The following is an 18818-nucleotide window of genomic DNA, read 5'->3' on the forward strand; positions in this document are numbered from 1 at the left end:
CAAGCGGTTCCAGAAAATGGATGGATGAATATGCATGAATATGGTTAGTGTGCCAATGAAACCCTACTTCTAACTTAAATCTAGGCACATAAAGTTCTGTATGAACTTCTGTATTTATAGTGAGTGAATTTATGGTCCTGGTCTGTATTATATGAAATTATATGCTGAATATGGCTGACTTGGCTGTCACTCCATTAGGTACATCTATCCATCCATTTTCTGTAACTGCATATCCTATTCGGGGGGGTACAGACCCTACTCTGGAGGCTGCAGGTGAATGGCAGGGAACAGCCCAGGATGTAGCACCAACCCATGACAGTGCACACTCACAGGCCATTTGGTAACTCCAATTAATGTTAGCGTGTTTTCAGACAGGGCAGCACAGTGATTAGTGCTGCTGCCTCCCAACCAGAAAGTCCTGGGTTTGATCCTAGGGCCGGGCGTAGGGCGTAGGTCCTTTCTGTGTGGAGTTCACATGCTCTCTCTGTGGTCAGGTGGGTTTTTGCCAGGGGCTCCAGTTTCCTTCCATGGACTGGTTGATTGGTGAGTGTTAAATTAGCCCTGTGTTGTGTTGGTTCCTGCCTGTGCCCCTTGTTCCTGAGATAGGCTCTGGTCCCCACCATGAACCCAGTTGTGATTAAACAGTTACAGGGATGGATGGATATTTTCAGACTGTAGGGGGGAAACTCAACAAAACAACAAGCAAATTTATTTTTGTATAGCGCATTATCACAACATTACATCGTCTCAAAGCGCTTTATAGCATCCCCACCCAAAGCCCCCAGTGAGTAAGCCATAGGCGACAGTGGCAAGGAAAAACTCCCTAGAAGGAAGAAACCTTGGGAGGGACCAGACTCAAAGGGGGAGGGACCAGACTCACCAATCAACCAGTCCTGCAACTCCACAATGACATGGGTAGAACATACAAACTTCACACATATGAAGCCATGACAGAGACTCAAACCCAGGTCCCAGAGGTGTGAAGAAACAGTGCACCCTCCCCCAGTTACAACATTATATTTAGTACCAAGTAGGACCTGTTTTTTGGCCTCCAGAGCTGCTTAAGGGGAGACAAGCTGTTTCTCCAGAGAGGCTTTTCTACACACCACTGCTGTACTGAGCTGTTATTTCGGCACTCATGGCCTTCCTGTTACCTTCAAGTTTAGCCATTCAGCTTTGACCTTCCTTATAATTAACAAACTATTTTTGACTACAGAAATGCTGTTTGTTCATCTCATCATTCTCTGTAATCATTAGACTCTGCAGTGTGAAAGATCACAGGAAGCTGAATGTTTTTAAGATTCCGGAACCACAGTGCATGACACCTACAATCACACCACATTCAGACTCAATTAGGACACACATCTTAGCTCGTCTAATGTTTAGGTGAACAATAAATGCTCGTTTTTCTCTGTGTTGTATGTGTTCAGTTTCAGCTACTGTTTGGAGGAGTTTCATGCATTAGTAGGTGTGCCTAACAGGTATTTCCTGTGTATAGTACTACAAAGTGATCTCTAGCAAATCTCTAGCATGAATTATATACATGTGTAACAAATGCTAATTTTTTAAAAAAAGTTATGAATACAAAATCCACTAATAAAAAAAAAAAAGACAAAATTTACTAATGCTGATGTCCAGCTTTTAATGGGATACAGGAACACTATCTTTATTGATAACATTCAATACAAATGAGCTCTTATCAGAGTAGGTAATTTACTTAGGAGGAAATGTCATGGTGATCTTTCCAGCAAGGTTCTGAGAAAGCTACGGCATGGTCATGAGCCTAAAGGCCAAAGTTTGATGCAGAAAGGCTGAAAGCACACAGGGTGAGGACCAGGACCTTAAGGTGAATTTGGGCTGTGATGAGGTACCTGCAGAAGGTATAGAGAGGACTGATGCGTGTGGACCAAAGGACCCCAAGGCCGCCAGCAGTGTGGCGTTTGGGCTGGAGCAGGGAACACTACACACTAGGGCTGGGTCATAGCTAAAAGAATGTCATATTTTAACATTAAAATATGCACGAAAAACACAGATAATCTACCAAATAGCTGGTGTTAAAACTTGCCAGCCGAGGGGGGCTGGGGGGGAATTGCTGATCATCGTTTTTTTTAGTCTCTTTGGAAAATAGACAATCAGCAGGCTGGATTTAATTATGATTTAAAAACATGTCATGGACTATCTAAAGAAGGTGGTTCACAAACCTCTGTTAAGCCATAGCTAGAAACCACCATTATAATCAGCGTTTATAGTACATACACTGTTACCATAATAATATCAATGTATGCTTTTGTTTGTTTCTTTTTTTTTAAGTGTCGGAAATGTTGGCCAAATGACTGAACTAAAAGCGAATTCATAAATCTTTCTCTTGCTTTTTGTGTAGCCTACTCTCCCGACATCAACAACAATCAGTGGTTAATCACTGTCAGATTGCGACACTGGGTTACTTATGACATCACCTTGTCGCCCAGCACTACTGCGCCACCTGACATTCAAACTCAGGCAGAGAAGAAACAAGTTCATACTTTTGCTTACAATTTTGATACAATATATACAATCCAATAAGTAAAAAGACTTTTCTAAAACTACTCAACAGATTTTTAGATACATGTTCCACCACCATTTAGATTATGTACTCCTGCTGTGTAAACGCAAACAGCAGCAAACAAAGCGAAACACTCTAGCTCACCGTTTGCTTAAACTGCCTATTCAGTCGTACAAAGAGAACATCTTCGAGGGCATCATTACTCATGCTAGGTCTGAGAGACAGGATATATCTGAGGCCTGAGACTGTACGCTGCACACTAACTTGTGTGACCGGTAGAGGAATTACATTAATGGCCAGTCTATACAAGTCAGGGTTGATCATAGAGGTATTCAACCAATATCTGAAGATATTTTCCTCCCTCTTCAGCCTTTCTTGACTTGCATATGCATCGAGAGATGACATCACTGACGTTTTACACTTCATACCCTCGCTGCCAGTCTCGCGCTCCCTTGCCACAAGCATCTGCTCAATTTCATCATCTGCATCACTAGTGCCAGGTTTCTTCAGTAAATGCGTGGGAGGTGCCAGCTGTGTGTTTGGTGTGAGAGTCTGGATCATCCCCCAGGCTTGGCACAGGTGCCTTTTGGCCTGTTCAACCTGAGCTTCAGTCAGAAGAACTTTATACCTGGGATCCAGGAACACGGCAGCCAGAAATGCTTCATTTTCAAACAGCATGTGCTGGCATCGGTTTAAACACTCTACTAGCAGGGCTGAGAAAGGGCCACCTATCTTGTCAGTTTCTATTTTACATTTGAGCCAAGCACCAAAGAAGTCACCGGCAGTCATCTGATCCAACAAGAGAAGTTTTGTTGTCATTTTTGCAGGCTGCAGAGTCCAAACCAGCTGATTAATCTCATCCCATTCGGATTCGTTTAAGTACAGCTCTGGAATAGTGGGAGCCATGTCTTCACAGAAGGTTTTCAAGAGGCAAAGTCGCTCAAGCATGTCAAAAGTCGAAAGCCATCGGTTAGGATGGTCGACCACCGCCTGTGTGTGACCCAGTCTCCTCAGAAACCCCGACACATTTGCGGTGCATAATTTCTCGCAAACGTGTCTTGCCTTGGCAATTAAGTTAGATGTGTTTCTGTCTTTTAAAGCATCCTCAACAGCCAACTGGAAGGTATGAGCAGAACATCTGCGGCCTTTCAGAACTGGACCCCCATTCCCAACACTGTGGAGTTCTCCATTCACGTTCCCTGACGTCTCATAGATGTCCAAAGTGAGGAAATCATTGCTCTTTTCTGAAGCCTGTCCACCACTTCCATCTATGACAGTCTCACCTGCATGTTTTTGTTCATCTCTATCAACTCCATCAAGCTCTGCCTCTTTATCACTATCTTCTGACACCAGGCACTCTACATCTAGCAATGTTCCACCATCATCAATAGTGATGGAATAAACCTGTTTTAAATCAATAGCATATATCTTCAGGACTTCGCGCACAACTGCAGATAGATAACGGTCAGTGTGTGTTTCATGGAGTTCCCTAACAGCCAGTGTTAGGAGCACAATATGCTCACCTTCAGTGTACTGGACATTAATACCAAGGACTGATCGGTTTTTGTACGTGGCAATGTCCACCTTTAGCATTAAAAGTTTGTCCTTGAGCCCATTTCGTAGCTTTTCACGGTCCCTTTCGGCCACTTCTGATACCATAGTACGAACGGTTTCACTATTTATTATGACAGTCTTGTCTATAGCCTCAAGCAATGGATCTATTATCCTTCTAAATCCTGAATCATCCATCAAAGAGAAGGGTCGGCCATTGACAGTAATGAGCTCAACACAAGCTTCTCTGAGGGAGTCTGGTGTGATATAGACAGCTTCACACCGTGGTTGTTTTGCAACAAGACAGTCCATTGTCCCCTGATTCTCCATGTTGGAAACTGGCCTCTTGTAGGCTGAAGCTGATGCCGTGGAAGGGTCTTCAACTCGTGTGGATGTATGGAGTGTGGCAAAAACAGAAGGGTGCATCCTCTGGACGTGCCGCTGCAAATTGCCACCATGGTTACCCGCAATCTCAGCTAAGCATCCTTCAATCTGGCAGCGGGACTTGTTGGAAATGGGATCATATGAAAAGTAGAGTCGCACGGGATTCTCCTGATGCCGACCCATGCTACAGCTGAAAGAAAACAGCAAAGTAGAGTTCTTTGCATTACAATGCAAATATAAAAAAGTTAACAGCCAATACTTATTCTAGATACTGGTATTATACCCCACTACATCCATTCATCAATGCAGCTCAGCAGGTTAGGACACTATGTCTGTCATCAGAAGGTCACTAGTACAAATCCTGTGGTTGGCAGAGTGTGGTCACCGTTGGGCCCTTAAGAGACTGACTGACCCTGCATTCTCAACTGAATGTTGCTATGGATTAAAGCAGGGCTGCACAATTATGGTAAAAATCATAATTACGATTAGCACCCTAATAGACGGCAAGGTGCCGCTTTTATGATAAACATATTTTAGCGTTATATTAGCCGATCACCTAGTTACGTATGGATTAAGTCACTTATTACGCTTCGAAGCAGTACACATGGCCAGCTACAAAAAACATTACGGTATTTTATTGATTGAGCAGTAATGTATTTGAGAAACGTCTCAGATTTAGCTCGTTTATTTTTGTTTCCATTCTTAATACATTTTACGTTTTTTTTCGTTTGTTTCTGTTCTTTTAACCATTTGTGCCCCGCAAATAATAGTTTGTAACTAGAGCTAGAGCATTAGACGCCTGCAAAAAATAATCTAAAAATATAGAGATAAAAAGAAATGTATACCAACGGGGAATTTATCATTTCTTGCTTATTTGATATCTCTGTTGCTTAACTTTTCACTCACCTGTGAACGTTCGGCAGTTACAGCGTGTGCACAACACAAAGTGGGAACGCGCCTATTGGCCAGTAGGAAGCAGGAAGTGGAATGGAAACACAATTCACCACACGTCAAATGTGTCTGTTTAGCAGTTTTTTTAAATCAAATTATACAGAGGGTTATATAAAGTTGACAATGTTGGCATTTACATATTTAACATTACCTAACAAAGCGGTTTGCATATAGTATTATTTTCAATATGTGGATTTATTTGTATATGAACAATAAAGTTTGTTCAATTTCACTGACGTAATACGCATCCGCAGACGCCGCTGTCAGGTCCCTCCAGGTCTACGCATGCGCAGAACAATTCGCCACTCTCGGGTCTCGACATTGAGTTGCGTTGAGTCTGAAGCCGTATGTAACTGCATGACACTGGAAGCGTGAAAAAAATATCCTGTGTATGTAAATGCAATCATATCTACACTTTGCTTTAAAGAGCATAACACTAATCCATTACATTTCTAGAGTTACTGATATGTACGATAAATGCTAATGTGTGTTTGTCTATATAGACATGCCCATAAATAGAGAAATGAATTAAACTGAAAATTTCACTGTAGTCTCATTTTTTTCCCCAGAACTGTGTAAGTCCTCCAACGTACTAGAATATTTGAGGGTTGGTGGCTGGAAATGGAAAAAACACACTGGTCCATTCGGGCTAGTGTGGTGCAGTGGTATCACCCATTGCATAGCTGCATTCATGTTCTCATCCCTGAGGTGGTTCGCAGTGTTTTAGGTGTTTGCACTGTAATCAACATGCACCCCTTTACCTACACCCTGGCTCTTACCTGGTTCTCATTGATGAAGGGCTTCTTTTTACTTTATGGGTCTTCAGTCCTATATCTAGGTGCCGTTTAACTGTCCTAGCAGTGCACTTCACATGGCACTTAATGCTTTCCATTCTTTTTGAAGGTCACTTGAGGTCATCCTCCAATTTACAAGGCACTATCAGTTAAGTTGATGGTCATCTGTGGCATTAGAAAGTCGCGTCTGCCCTCTACCTGGCTGGTTTTTGGTCATTCCCAGTGTCTCCTGCTTCACCTTGTTCTTGTGTATTGCTGTCTTAGAAACTTTGAGCCTGGACACACAATGACCATCAGAGTGATCTCTTTTTCCAGAGCTGTGTGTGTGTGTGTGAGAGAGAGAGATACAGAAATCATAGAACACATTTGTAAATTCTGGGATGATTTAAGCCAGGGGTGGGAAACCTGATCCATGGAGGGCCGGTGTGGGTTTTTGGGATGGCCTCTCAATCAGCCAGTAATAAAGCAGTGGTTCTCAACTCCAGTCCTGGGGACCTTCTGTTATTGGTTGATTGAGAGGTCATCCCAAAAACCTGCACCAGCCCTCCATGGATCAGGTTCCCCACCCCTGATTTAAGCAATTAGGTATCCAATATAAATGTACCACTGTACACTTTGTACTACAGCTCTTGAAGCACTTTATTTTTAACTTGATGGGCAAATTACAAGTTCAGAAATATACTCAATCCTGCCCAGGTCTTTTTCATATGAATTTCAGTATTTTGATCTACAGCATTGGCTGCATACTACTGAACATTAATTTTTTTCCCCAAGATGAACTGTCAGCCAAATTTCGCTGCATAGTTTGTCATATGTCAAGAAGTCTTTTCCCAGAATTCTAATAAATTCACTGAGTCAGGAAAAGTGGTATTAGAATCAGAAATCAGAATCAGCTTTATTCGAGAATATGGAATATGAGAATATGGCTGTGAATTTACTGCCTTTAAGAGCTGCTGCAATGGTGTCATGCTGGGCTTATCATTGATAAACCACAATAACGTATTATTCTCACATATTAACTTTCAGTTATCCACAACAATTCAGGATTAAAAAGCACCTACATATTTAGCCAAAACAAGACCGGCATATGTAAAATGCTTCCTCGATCAGCCAACATTCTCATCACTATTGATATAAAACCATCACTATTTCCCACCCTCCTAAAATAATTTGTGAATTGTGAAATTCAACTTTTATAAAGAAGTAAATGTTACATAACTACTTCACAATGACATCTTTGTGATTTATGTACACATTCATATTCTGTTGTAGTCTAAAATAACCAAAACAACTTTTTTTTTTAATTCTGGTGTAGTACCTTTTATTTTATACAAAAATATGCAAGCAACCTTGAAAGTGTTAACTAAACACGCAAAAAACAATTGTAATGTGTGCACCTATTCTGCAATTTCCAGAACATTTTAATCCACCACACTGTATACTTTGTGAAAACTTTCAAAATAAATGGAATGGCATTGTTTCAGACATAGAGAACTGCAATGGACTTAACGGGTGGCAACCTTTTCTGCAATCTCTGATACAGAATGAAATCTCTACCAGAAGCCACACTCCGGTGGGGGGGGGGGAGGGGGGGGGTGCTGTTACATTTCTCATCCGGATCTCCTAAGACTGACATGTATAAATCCATTTTTGTTCAGTTACATCAACTTCACAGCTACAAAACAATATTATTTCCAATCATACCAACATTAAAAATGTCTATGTCAAAATACAAAATATTTTACTATCATTATATATTCAGGTACAAGGTGACAGTTAATGTCACTATCATGGATACACTGTTTCTTCAAAGCTTAAAATGCATTTATATATACACACACACTTAAAAAATCCTAGTCTACTTCTGGAATGATGCTTAACATACTATGACGGGAAGATTTTGTTTGTTGTACAAAACACTTATACTTCCTAAGGAAGAATCAATTCAGTTTGAAGGTCTGCATGATATACAATAACACAAAAAGGAGAAGATACAGAAGGCAAGTCAACTATAGAGAACAGTTTAGCAAGACACACTGAGGGATAACTTTCATTGATGGGTGTCTGGCCCTGCAATTCTTAAGGACCCCCACATGCATGGACAACCAACGGCAGATTGACGCACGTAATACCTCAATCACTTAAATTTTCAATTTACATGAGGTCAATTTAATTAAATTGAGATTTTTAAAACTATGTAATGCTATCAACATGCTATCAGGAATTCTGGGAAATAAATTGTGAAAGACATGTTAGAATTTGGACAAGACTTCAGCCAAACGGAATCCCAGTAATTTGTAAACAAAGCAGCATTCTGCCTGCACAACCAACTAACAATTAGGTGAAATCCCAATCAGATATTTGTTTTTTCTAAAATCAGTCTGACTTCATAAACACAGAATAAATTTACCAACATTTAACATATATGCACATTTTACACATTAAAAAGCCTACTGTTCAAACTGTTAGGTATATAAAAGTATTTACTTGAGGGTTGTCATTGTACTGGAGCATAAAACAGTTTTGTGTGCCAACAATTTTACTACCATCCAAGGTTCTTCTGAAGTCTGTCTGGTCTTCCACATTCTGTGCTGTTTTTTAGCTGGGAGGATAGTACTGATTGTAGTTCCAAGGATTCTGGTAGCCATAGGCGCCATATTGCTGATGCTAAAAGGGGACAGGGAACAGGGGTAAGTGTGCGAGAGAAAGAGAGGACAAGCACTGAAAAGGCCATTCAACCAAAAATGATGTTTCGCTTTAAAAAAAAAAAAAGCACCAAAACACTGAGAAAAGCTGTCTAGCTTCAGTACCTGATACCAGCCTCCGTATCCGTAGTGAGAGCCGCTCATATCACCACCCATCATTGGTGGAGGCGGTGTTGCCATGGCAACGGGAGGCATTGGAGGTGTGGCCATGGAAGGTGCTGGCACGCTCTCTTCTAGTTTGCTCATCTTCTCAGGGTCATCGTTGTCCCTAGAAGGGGTCACACAAATTGTAATTCAATGTTAAAAAAAATAATAATTAATGGTCGGTCCATCCATGTTCTGTAATTAGCATTAGCATGGTTTTTTGGACTGCGAGGGGAGACCAGAGTACCTGGAGGAAACCCCATAACCAACCGACAGGGGCAAAATCAGAATCTGAGAGGAGGAAGGGCACTGTCAGGTACGGAGTGGGGTGGGGGGGGTGGCTTAACAATGCAGCATGTTCATTTGTCATTATGCTGTTTGATCACTTTAAAGCATTACAAAAACTAAAGAACTGTGGTTAACAAATTATTTGTATTTAATAGTGTTTCACGATTTAATGTTGAAGGAGGCGGAGCTGCGCTCCAGCAAGGTGCGATTCGGACATGAGGAGGCGGAGCTGCGCTCCAGCAAGGTGCGATTCGGACATGAGGAGGCGGAGCTGCGCTCCAGCAAGGTGCGATTCGGACATGAGGAGGCGGAGCTGCGCTCCAGCAAGGTGCGATTCGGACATGAGGAGGCGGAGCTGCGCTCCAGCAAGGTGCGATTCGGACATGAGGAGGCGGAGCTGCGCTCCAGCAAGGTGCGATTCGGACATGAGGAGGCGGAGCTGCGCTCCAGCAAGGTGCGATTCGGACATGAGGAGGCGGAGCTGCGCTCCAGCAAGGTGCGATTCGGACATGAGGAGGCGGAGCTGCGCTCCAGCAAGGTGCGATTCGGACATGAGGAGGCGGAGCTGCGCTCCAGCAAGGTGCGATTGGGACATGAGGAGGCGGAGCTGTGCACCGCCATGTTTAAAGCCTGCTAGCCCATGCTTACCCATTCTCAGCACCTCGCTTTTTGCTGCCAAGTTCTTTCAGCAGCTTCTGATGCTCGTCGTACACAGTCAGGACGCTGGTAGAGAGGAGAGACACAGTCACCTTCGAGGTACAGTAAGACAAACCCGAGCGCCCTGCAAGGCCCAGCGCCCGCTGACCTCTGCACCGTGGCCCCGAAGTCTTCAGCGAATTGCAGGCCACGCTGGGAGAAGAGCAGCTTGGTGTGAGGAGACAGAGGGGCCGCCAAGGCTCGGCTGACACACTGCTGCACCCCGATCCCGTTCCCTCGGGGGTCTCCCGCCACCTCCAGCTCTAGGAGATTCAGGTGCAGCTTGCTGTTGTCCTGGGGGGGGGGGGGGGGGGGGATGGGGGGGGGCAGAAAAAAATTAGGGGAGCAGTGAAAGAGGAACAACTAGCACAATTAAAGGAATGAAGCAGGGATGCAGAAAGAAAAACCTTCGTCGGAAAACTAAAATGTACAGATGATCCTCAACTTACGATGGGGATACATTCCAATGAACCCATCATGAAGTGAGAAATATGCAGGTAAAATGTGAATATATGATGTGTCACACTTGGGTGTTTAGTAGACACAACGGTCTTGGGGAAAAAGTAGTTAAACACAGAAGTTACACTGTTAAACACGGTGTGATGTTTACGTTTGTGAGTCTGCAGAGACTGGAGGCGTGTCTGGGTGGATGTTACCATCGGCTGCCAATAGTAGAATTTATCATACAGCACATCGTTGGCTGCGGAACAAATCAAAATTCAAAGTTTGTTAACGTGCAAATGCTCGAATGTGCATCGCTATCGCGCCACCATGATGTCAAAATATCATGAAGTCGAACCATTGTGAAGGTGTTTTAATGTAAAGGGACTTTGTGCACAGAGCGGATATTTACTGATGGAGCTCGGGCCCCCCCCCCCCCGTGGTGCCGTATCTCCATCTGGTTAGCGCACCCCGCCCCGTCCCCAGCCGCCGCTCACCGGGCAGAGCTCGATGGCCTCCAGCAGCACGCTCCTGGCCTTGGCCGAGTTCTTGGACAGCTTCAGCAGCAGCCTGGCCAGCTTGATGGAGTAGAAGGCGTGCAGCGTGGGCGTTTCCGTGCTCTGGAGCACCGCCTCCCGCAGCAGCTCCTCCGCCTGGTCCAGCCGGCCCGTGCGGCGCTCCAAGCCGGCCCGTCGCAGCCGCACCATTGCCAGGCCCGGCATGGCCTCCTCCAGGCTCTTCAGCACCCTCCGGGCCTCGGTGATGTTTCCTGGGAGTGGCCACAGGAGGAGTCATTGCTGGGGGGAAACCATTTCCCAGCATTTACACCCTAAGTCAGTGTTTCCCAACCGGGTCCTCAGGGACCCACAGCCGGTCCATGTTTTTGCTCCCTCTCAGCTCCCAGGAGCAAAAATGTGGACTGTTTGCAGATCCCAGAGGACTGGACTGGGAAACACAGTTTTAGTGTAACTAGGGAGCTGGGCCACTGCATTCGCACAGATCGTGGCGCAGAAAGCCGGGCACCTCACCATGCCTCTCCTCGAAGGTGGCCCACTGCAGGTGCATGCTGGGTTTGTGCGACAGGTGGACCTCGCAGGCCCGGCGGTACACGGCCTGCGCCTCCTCCACGCTGTGCTGCTCCAGGAACCTAACATACTGCCAAACGCACACACGTCACGGTAAGGTAGGGCAACAGTACGATACCGCGACGACACACAGACGACGGGTGGGGCAGCAATAAGCAGAGTTAAATAATGCGCTAAGAATATCCAATAACCTCTTTGGAAACAAAGCCTTTCTGCAGTTTAAAGGGGTCTGAAGCATTACTTTATGTGAGGAAAAGCTGGATAAAGCTGGTCTTCCCAGATGCGAATATACATCTGCACACACCTCGGCGACACCAACGCATCACACGCGCACCGCGTTTTCATTTTAGAACTGCCAGCCAAAAATACTGCCCTGTCAGGTTCTGTTCAGTCACGTTCACTAAGCCCCACACTAATTAATGCTTTTGTACTTTGTGGCCCCCATGCTGGGGGCGGGGGGACAAAAATGCTCAGAGGATAATTAGATCGAGCTTTTAATAATTACAGCAACAGGAATCTTGGGTCTTATGGGACCAGTGATTGGGTGTTAGGTGTTTCTCGATACCAAGAACTTGGCAATAAATGGTCTTGCTAACTTGCTTCCCAAGAATGAATTTGGGCCACAATGAATCATCTCGTTTGGCGAGGATTCGACCGATGTGTCCTTGATATTTGGAGGCGGGGCAAGGACGATATCCAGGGATTCTTACTGTCCTCCGTACTTATGTTCTTGAGAATTGGAACTGGTCTTCAGCAATGGAAGACTATGTAAAATGGGTACGGGAGAACACGACTGGGGTCAAGTGCGCGAATTGAGAAACACCCCTTGTGTTCCTCAGAGCCCCACCTTGGTCCATAACTCCTCGTACAGTGCGCAGGCGATGAGGCAGCGCTCGAACAGGACCAGTACGCGTTTGCGTCCCGCCCGGCTGCCATCGTCCTCCGCCTCGGCGACCCTCTGCTCCGCCTCGCTCATCTCCCAGTCCAGGTAGGCATGCCAGGCCTTCAGCTGGGCTCGGTCCAAAGGCTTGACGTGGAAGTATGGCCTCTTTATCTGGAGAGAACAAATGAAGGAACAGAGCAAATTAATATACCAGTCACTTAGCGAGAGTCAGTATTGATCAGTCAGTCTTTTGTTCCCACTTGACTGAACACAAATGGGACACTGATACCAAATTCAGTTAATTATCCTAAATAATTGAGAAATCTCCAAGGAATTAATTAGAAATAAATCTACATAAATGATGTGTTTTTGCACCAACACGCCTAGGGATATGGCAATAACAAATTTTGAAAAATCAGCATATTTATTGATAATCATCAACACCATCGTCATCATCATCACTTAAATTACACATCCATGATTTTATTTAACATGTCTAGATCTCATTTACCAGACAAATATCTTTCTAGATAGCAGCAGACAGCTTGAGGCTAATTAATTATTGTATTGTATTGTATTGTATTAATTTAACAAATGACTGTCTCAACTATATCAAAAGGCAAGTCATTCACCACGACAATCCTGTTTCTCCCCAAAATGAGCATTTGCCGCTCTGTCAGTGACACTGAGGGCTCTGCTTTGCTTGTAAGGATGGAATAATAATTAAAATCATCCTTTAACTTTACATTTCCCGAAAAGGAAAAACGCTTCTGATGCTGCCTGCAAGCAGCTTTTATTTGGTTCCCAAACTTATAAAAAAAAATAGTGCCACAGCCAGTATATGTTTATATGGCCAAGCTGACAATTCAGACGTCTCTCCAAAGCTGAATCAGGACTGGAGTTTAGGAAACCGGGTTACTGCACAGACCACTTATGGCTGCCGCTTACTGAAAACGCTTAATATCAATAAATCAGTAAGTGGTCCCAGGGCCTAAACATGATGTGTTCGGATCACATCCCTCTGGTGAACCCAAACTATCACTAGTGGCTAAAGGCCATGAATTTCAGGAGTACTGCAGACAGACACCTTCTCGCTCTCTTCCTGCAATTACCAGCTATGTCCCCACCTTGTACCGGGTGGAGAAGGAACTAAATGAAAATTTTATGTCACGATTATAATGACCAAAATTATCACAGTTATTATTACTGCGATATTTTTAAAACGTGCTGAAATTTTTCAGAAAGTACTGATATACTAACTAAACGGTTTCACCAAGTTTTATATTGAAAACCATAAATAAAACTAGCAGCACATAAATAAAATAAACACATGCAAAATAAAAACATGCCTTAAGTAAACAAACGAAACCCATATCAAAATACGCATTTTCATGAAAAATCTCCAGATCGCTGTCACTGCCTTCCGCTATGTTTCCACTGACACACAACAAACCCATGTTGCATTGCTGCGTGACTGATGCTGGACAGGACTTAAGGCGAGTTCTTCAAAGCGTGGCAATCAGCCAATTAAAATGGTAATGCTAATTGTGGTTTACCGTGAAACCGGTAATCGGTTCATCTCTACGTAGAGCCAGAAAGTCACTCACCGCCTCCTCAAAGGCCCACCGCTTGCCCACCTCCAGCTCCGTCTGCTGATACAGCTTCTGCCTGTCTGCTAGCAGGAGCTCCTGCATCTTCTGTACGTCCTCCTCCTGGATGAGAGGCCGCGTTACTCAGTGGCTGAGGCAGGCCGGCAACCTCACGTTGCCCCCCCCCAAAAGCCTCGTCTCCTCACCGTGTCCTGATCCTTCGTGTTGCTCTCCTCTGGGGTCTCCTCCCCGGGGGGCTTCTCCTCGGACTCCTCCCCCTCCACAGGGGCAGTCTCGACCTGCTGGCTCTGCTGAAACTCTGCACGGAGGCGCTTGAATTCCTCCGGGGGAAGGAGGTCTTTGGGGGGGTGTGCGAAGAGGTGAGCTCGAACCCTAAAAAGGCAGCGGATTCTGAGCAATCCTATAAACAGCGGCTGCCCTCTTCTCACATGCTGTTTGCCGGAATGTTCTATTCAGCTGACATATCCTCATTACTGAAGGCTATCTTGCTCACCATGGGCCAGTACAATTAACGTAGTGAGCTGTGCAGGTCTGCTGGGATGATCAGGATCATACTCGCCCACAGCGCTTAGGGCAGGGGTGTCAAACTGCAGTTCTGGGGGTGCCTTACGAAGCAGCTCATGAAATGCTGGGAGAGACCAGGTCCTCCTGCTGGCATGTGACGGGGCCAAATGGGATACCTCTCGAAGTGACCCCTGTAGAGCTGCGTGGGGATCCTCATCACTCTGCCGTAAATGGCCGTCACCGCCCGCAGGTCGCCCTGCTCCCGCTCCCAGTCCGCATACATCTCCCAGAGGCGATCGGAGTGGAATTCGAGCCCCGCAGCAGCCACCGCGGCCTCGAAGGCACTGGAAACGCAACGTCCCCCAGTGTCAAAAGACTCCCCAGTTATGATGACATTTAATGTCACAGCCTATATTCACCAAGGATGATAAGGATTATTAAAATTATTAAAATACATTAAACAACCCAAAAAGTAAAACTTCAAAAATAACTATATAATATTACAAGCAGTTAAAACATTCTAAATAAGAGCTTAAAATTATTATGATAAAGCCACTGGTTTGACTTCACTAAAAATCTCTTTTACTGAACATGATAAAGGCTACAGCAAAACACAAAGTGGACAATCCTGGTACAAGAGGAGCTTGGTCTGACAGCAGCGGCCGGTTTGCCCTAAGAACAGAGGGTACACTGCACCCTGCGGTCCAGTGATCGACAGTGCGCATCAGTTCACCAGCAACGAATCCCACTGAACCGCCAGGAGACTGAAGAGCAGTGAGGAAAGCTGCTGTCAGAAAGCATGGCGGTCAGGCAGGCTGGGGGCCGACCTGCGGATGTGCTGCGTGGACTCTGGCAGGTTCATGTTAAGGGTGTCCTGCAGCAGGGTGATGTAGTGGATCCACAGGTCCAGGCTTAAAGGGATGGCCTTCAGTCCGCGCACACACACCTGCAAGGAGACGTCCGTCATACATCGGCACTGCCAGTCAGGTGGCCTTGGAGAAAATGCAAAGCATTTTCATTTTTTTTTTTTCTATTTTAGCAGACGCTTTTGTCCAAAGCGACATACAGGTGAGGCGAATAGCACATTACAGCATGTGTGCAGTCAAGGAGACATCTAAGCATGAGAGCGACTAGGCTGAGCTTCCGATGAATGTCCGGGCAGAAGTGTCAGCAGAAGCTCCACAGACGCCTCCAAACAAAGCAAGAACTTAATAGCTACAAACTATTCAATGAGCAGAAAGTGCAACATTAAGAGCATTCAGGGCTATTCCTGGAATAGAGGGATCTTGTGGGACAGAAAAAATGAACCAAGGACTGAGACAAACGTTTTCTATGGGTCTATTGCTATTTCTATGTCTATTGCTTCAAAGAAGCAGACATGCGACTCTGCAGAGCAGAAGAGTCTCCTACAAGGCTGACAGCCGCGCAGGACTGAAGGAGGAACCAGGAACACCTTCTCATTTCTGCACATCACTGCCACCTACCTCCTGAGCCCTGATCGAGTTCCCCGCGCGCCTCTCCAAGTCTGCAAACTTCTTCCAGTAGCCGTAACAGAGGGGGTACCTGACCAGGAAAGCCCCCAGCGCCCGGCGAGAGGCTGTCGTGTGACTCTGTAATCAGAGTGCAGGTAGGACCTGTTATTCCTTACAGTATGACTTCGGTAAATACTGCCGTCTTATTGGTCCAGAGATGTCACCTGGGTGTCCGTACAGGTAGTTCCGGCCACTCAATAATAGTTATATATTTCATTAAACATGTTAATATAAAAACCTGTGTGACTCTTTGCTAATAAATAAGCAGTCATTCTTACAGCATAATTTTCCATAGTTTTTTAAATGCGAGCACATGTCTGTTGATGGTTTCTATGGTAACCTAATGAACTTGCTGCTTCCAGGGAGCAGCCTGACCAGACATTCTATCCTTATAGGCACTATATTTTTAAGAACATGCTGGAACATTAATAATTGCTAACTGAACTCATGTTCTTCTGAAAAAATTAACTATGAATAGGTTATTCTATTATTTTCTGTTCGTTAGCTGTGGTGTAAGTAGGATAAAGCACTTCAAGGAGTGCTGTTATACGAAAATAATCAACAATAATAATGATAATAATCATTACTACCAAGATGTTCTTGATTATTTTCATACAGCCACACACCTCGCCGTGGTTTATCCCTTACATAGCTGGCTGCTGTCTCATCAATGCCTGTAGTTCTCCCCTAAGTCATATAAAACTAACTGGAACAGTGACACAAAACACTGCTCCTTTTCATTACAAACTACGCCTAGTCTCCACTCACCTCTTGTTCACAGTACTGCAGGAGGTCCGTCCAGCTGGAAAACTCCTGTGGGTTATCATGGGCCACCCGCCACAGTCTGTCGAAATCGACGGGAAGCTCGCCCTCCTCGTCATCGCCTTCCTCCAGGGCTGTCGGATATGGTGCGGCTCCGCTGGTGTCCTGCGTCTCCGCCGTGTGCTCCGCCGTCTCCTCGGGCTGGGAGCTTTCCGGCTGTGGGGGTTGTGGGAGTTCCGGCTGGTCGGCAGGCATGACCTCGGGTGGGACGGGGGTTTCTGAACCGGACAGCAGAATGCTGAGGTCAGCGTTTGGGTTGCAATGGTGCTCTTCTTGTAGTGACTTGTTCAATTAAACATCATTGTTAATGTAGGTTAGCCTATCACTAACACAGACAGACAAACACATTTATCTCCAGCTTTAAAATCAATAACAAATTCCATGCTTAATTATTCCAGATCAGCATAAGAAGTGGATAGGACACATGTAAAATGAGAACTCTCTTCCTTCCTTCCATTACGGGGCAAACAAAAGCCTCGTGAAGTTTTACCAACAATTATTTCAGCCGTAGTTCAATCATAACAAAACGCCAACACTTTCTGATCGTTAACTATTCTATCAGGTCCAAGTTAACACGTTTCTTCCCCAGTGTTTGTGAAGAATAATTTAAAAAGGAGACCAAAGTCCATCCATTGGCCAAGAAACGGACAACTTAAAAGCACACTCATGATAAACTTCGAATTTCGTCCAAATCTTGTATCATACTGACAGTTACCGTAGTTATAATTTTTATAATTAGTTGTAATTTGTGTATTTGTTATACTTCCTGGAATACAAAAGTGTAGTTTCGTGAAACAATACATTACACCTGTAGATCACACTAATCTACTCATACAGTATTACACAGGTGAAAGAACACTCAGTCAAGAAAGTAGGGTGACTGAAGGACAGATAACGGTCATGGAGAAATGTTTATGTCTTTTGATCGTTTATACGCAACACTGCACGAATCCGCTGGCAAAAAACAGTGAAATACTTCCATGATACATTTTGAATGAGTTTGGGGGAAAATACATTACACACAATGCTGATAAAATTATGAACGCCGCAAATGACAAGAAATTACTAGGAAAATCACCATTATTTCAGGCCGTTTAACCCAAATGAGTGTACCCTATAAAAAATAATTATATTCCAAGCGGAACGTTGTTTGCAAAGCCAAACGCTACGCGGTTCCTCAGTTAGCTGCCAGCTAACGCAGTAACCTGAGCTGCAGCTTTTCTGTGTGAATTAAGGCTGGCTCACCGCTCTCTTCAGTCTAGCAATTTCGCGCCAGAATCGCATCAGTTTTTCGGTAACATCAAATTAATATGCATTTAATAACAGACCTAGCTCGGAGCTCACATCCCCGTTGCTACTCATATCCAGTCCTTCCGCCGCCATGATTGAAGATACAACTGTACCGCGGCGTGTGACGTCATCAACGTAGGACAAAAGCTATGGCAACTCCGGCGGCTGTTGATCACCTGTTGGCGGTGTCATATAATAATATATATTTCTATGCACGGCCCTGATGCATACAATGGTAATGAATTAATCTATGTTGTTTCATGGATTATCATGGTACACTATAATGAAGCGTACCTGTAAGACGCCACTTAATGGCGACGGCTGATGCTGGATCTGATGCTGGACTGAGGAACTAGTGCCTGCAGAGGTTTCATTCGTATTCGAGATATATATATATATATATATATTTTTTTTTTTTTGAACTATAAGGTTAATTTTTAGTGACCGAATATCACTTAAATTGGGTCATTTTAAGTTATTAAAGGTAATTACCTAAAGAAGTGTGCGCGACGAAACGTCTTCCAATCATGTTTATAGAAATAAAAGCTTGTTTTTCCTGTTTAATGACCTTGTGAAATATGTAGTCATCTTAACAC

The 18818-nt window shown here is 44.5% G+C and overlaps 1 protein-coding gene and 1 long non-coding RNA gene across 2 annotated transcripts; both read right to left on the reverse strand.

The window, feature by feature from the left end:
• Positions 1-1602: 1602 nt before the first annotated feature.
• LOC111853013 (uncharacterized) lies at positions 1603-6539 on the reverse strand. The gene is made up of 4 exons (XR_011993642.1): positions 6208-6539; positions 5666-5791; positions 5384-5435; positions 1603-4667 (listed from the first exon to the last, which is right to left on the reverse strand). It is a non-coding gene; the product is annotated as an uncharacterized lncRNA (long non-coding RNA).
• A 589-nt stretch (positions 6540-7128) lies between these two features.
• Positions 7129-18368, reverse strand: LOC111852986 (pre-mRNA-processing factor 39). The gene is made up of 14 exons (XM_023829383.2): positions 18261-18368; positions 16879-17150; positions 16063-16188; positions 15406-15524; positions 14755-14922; positions 14260-14446; positions 14072-14176; positions 12429-12635; positions 11525-11651; positions 10994-11265; positions 10165-10349; positions 10008-10082; positions 9033-9195; positions 7129-8889 (listed from the first exon to the last, which is right to left on the reverse strand). Exons 1-14 carry the CDS (start codon positions 18313-18315, stop codon positions 8821-8823), a joined length of 2130 nt encoding a protein of 709 aa, XP_023685151.1. The 5' UTR covers positions 18316-18368; the 3' UTR covers positions 7129-8820.
• Positions 18369-18818: the final 450 nt, after the last annotated feature.

The sequence above is a fragment of the Paramormyrops kingsleyae genome, chromosome 10 (genome assembly GCF_048594095.1).
Source record: "Paramormyrops kingsleyae isolate MSU_618 chromosome 10, PKINGS_0.4, whole genome shotgun sequence".
NCBI classification, from domain to species: Eukaryota; Metazoa; Chordata; class Actinopteri; order Osteoglossiformes; family Mormyridae; genus Paramormyrops; species Paramormyrops kingsleyae.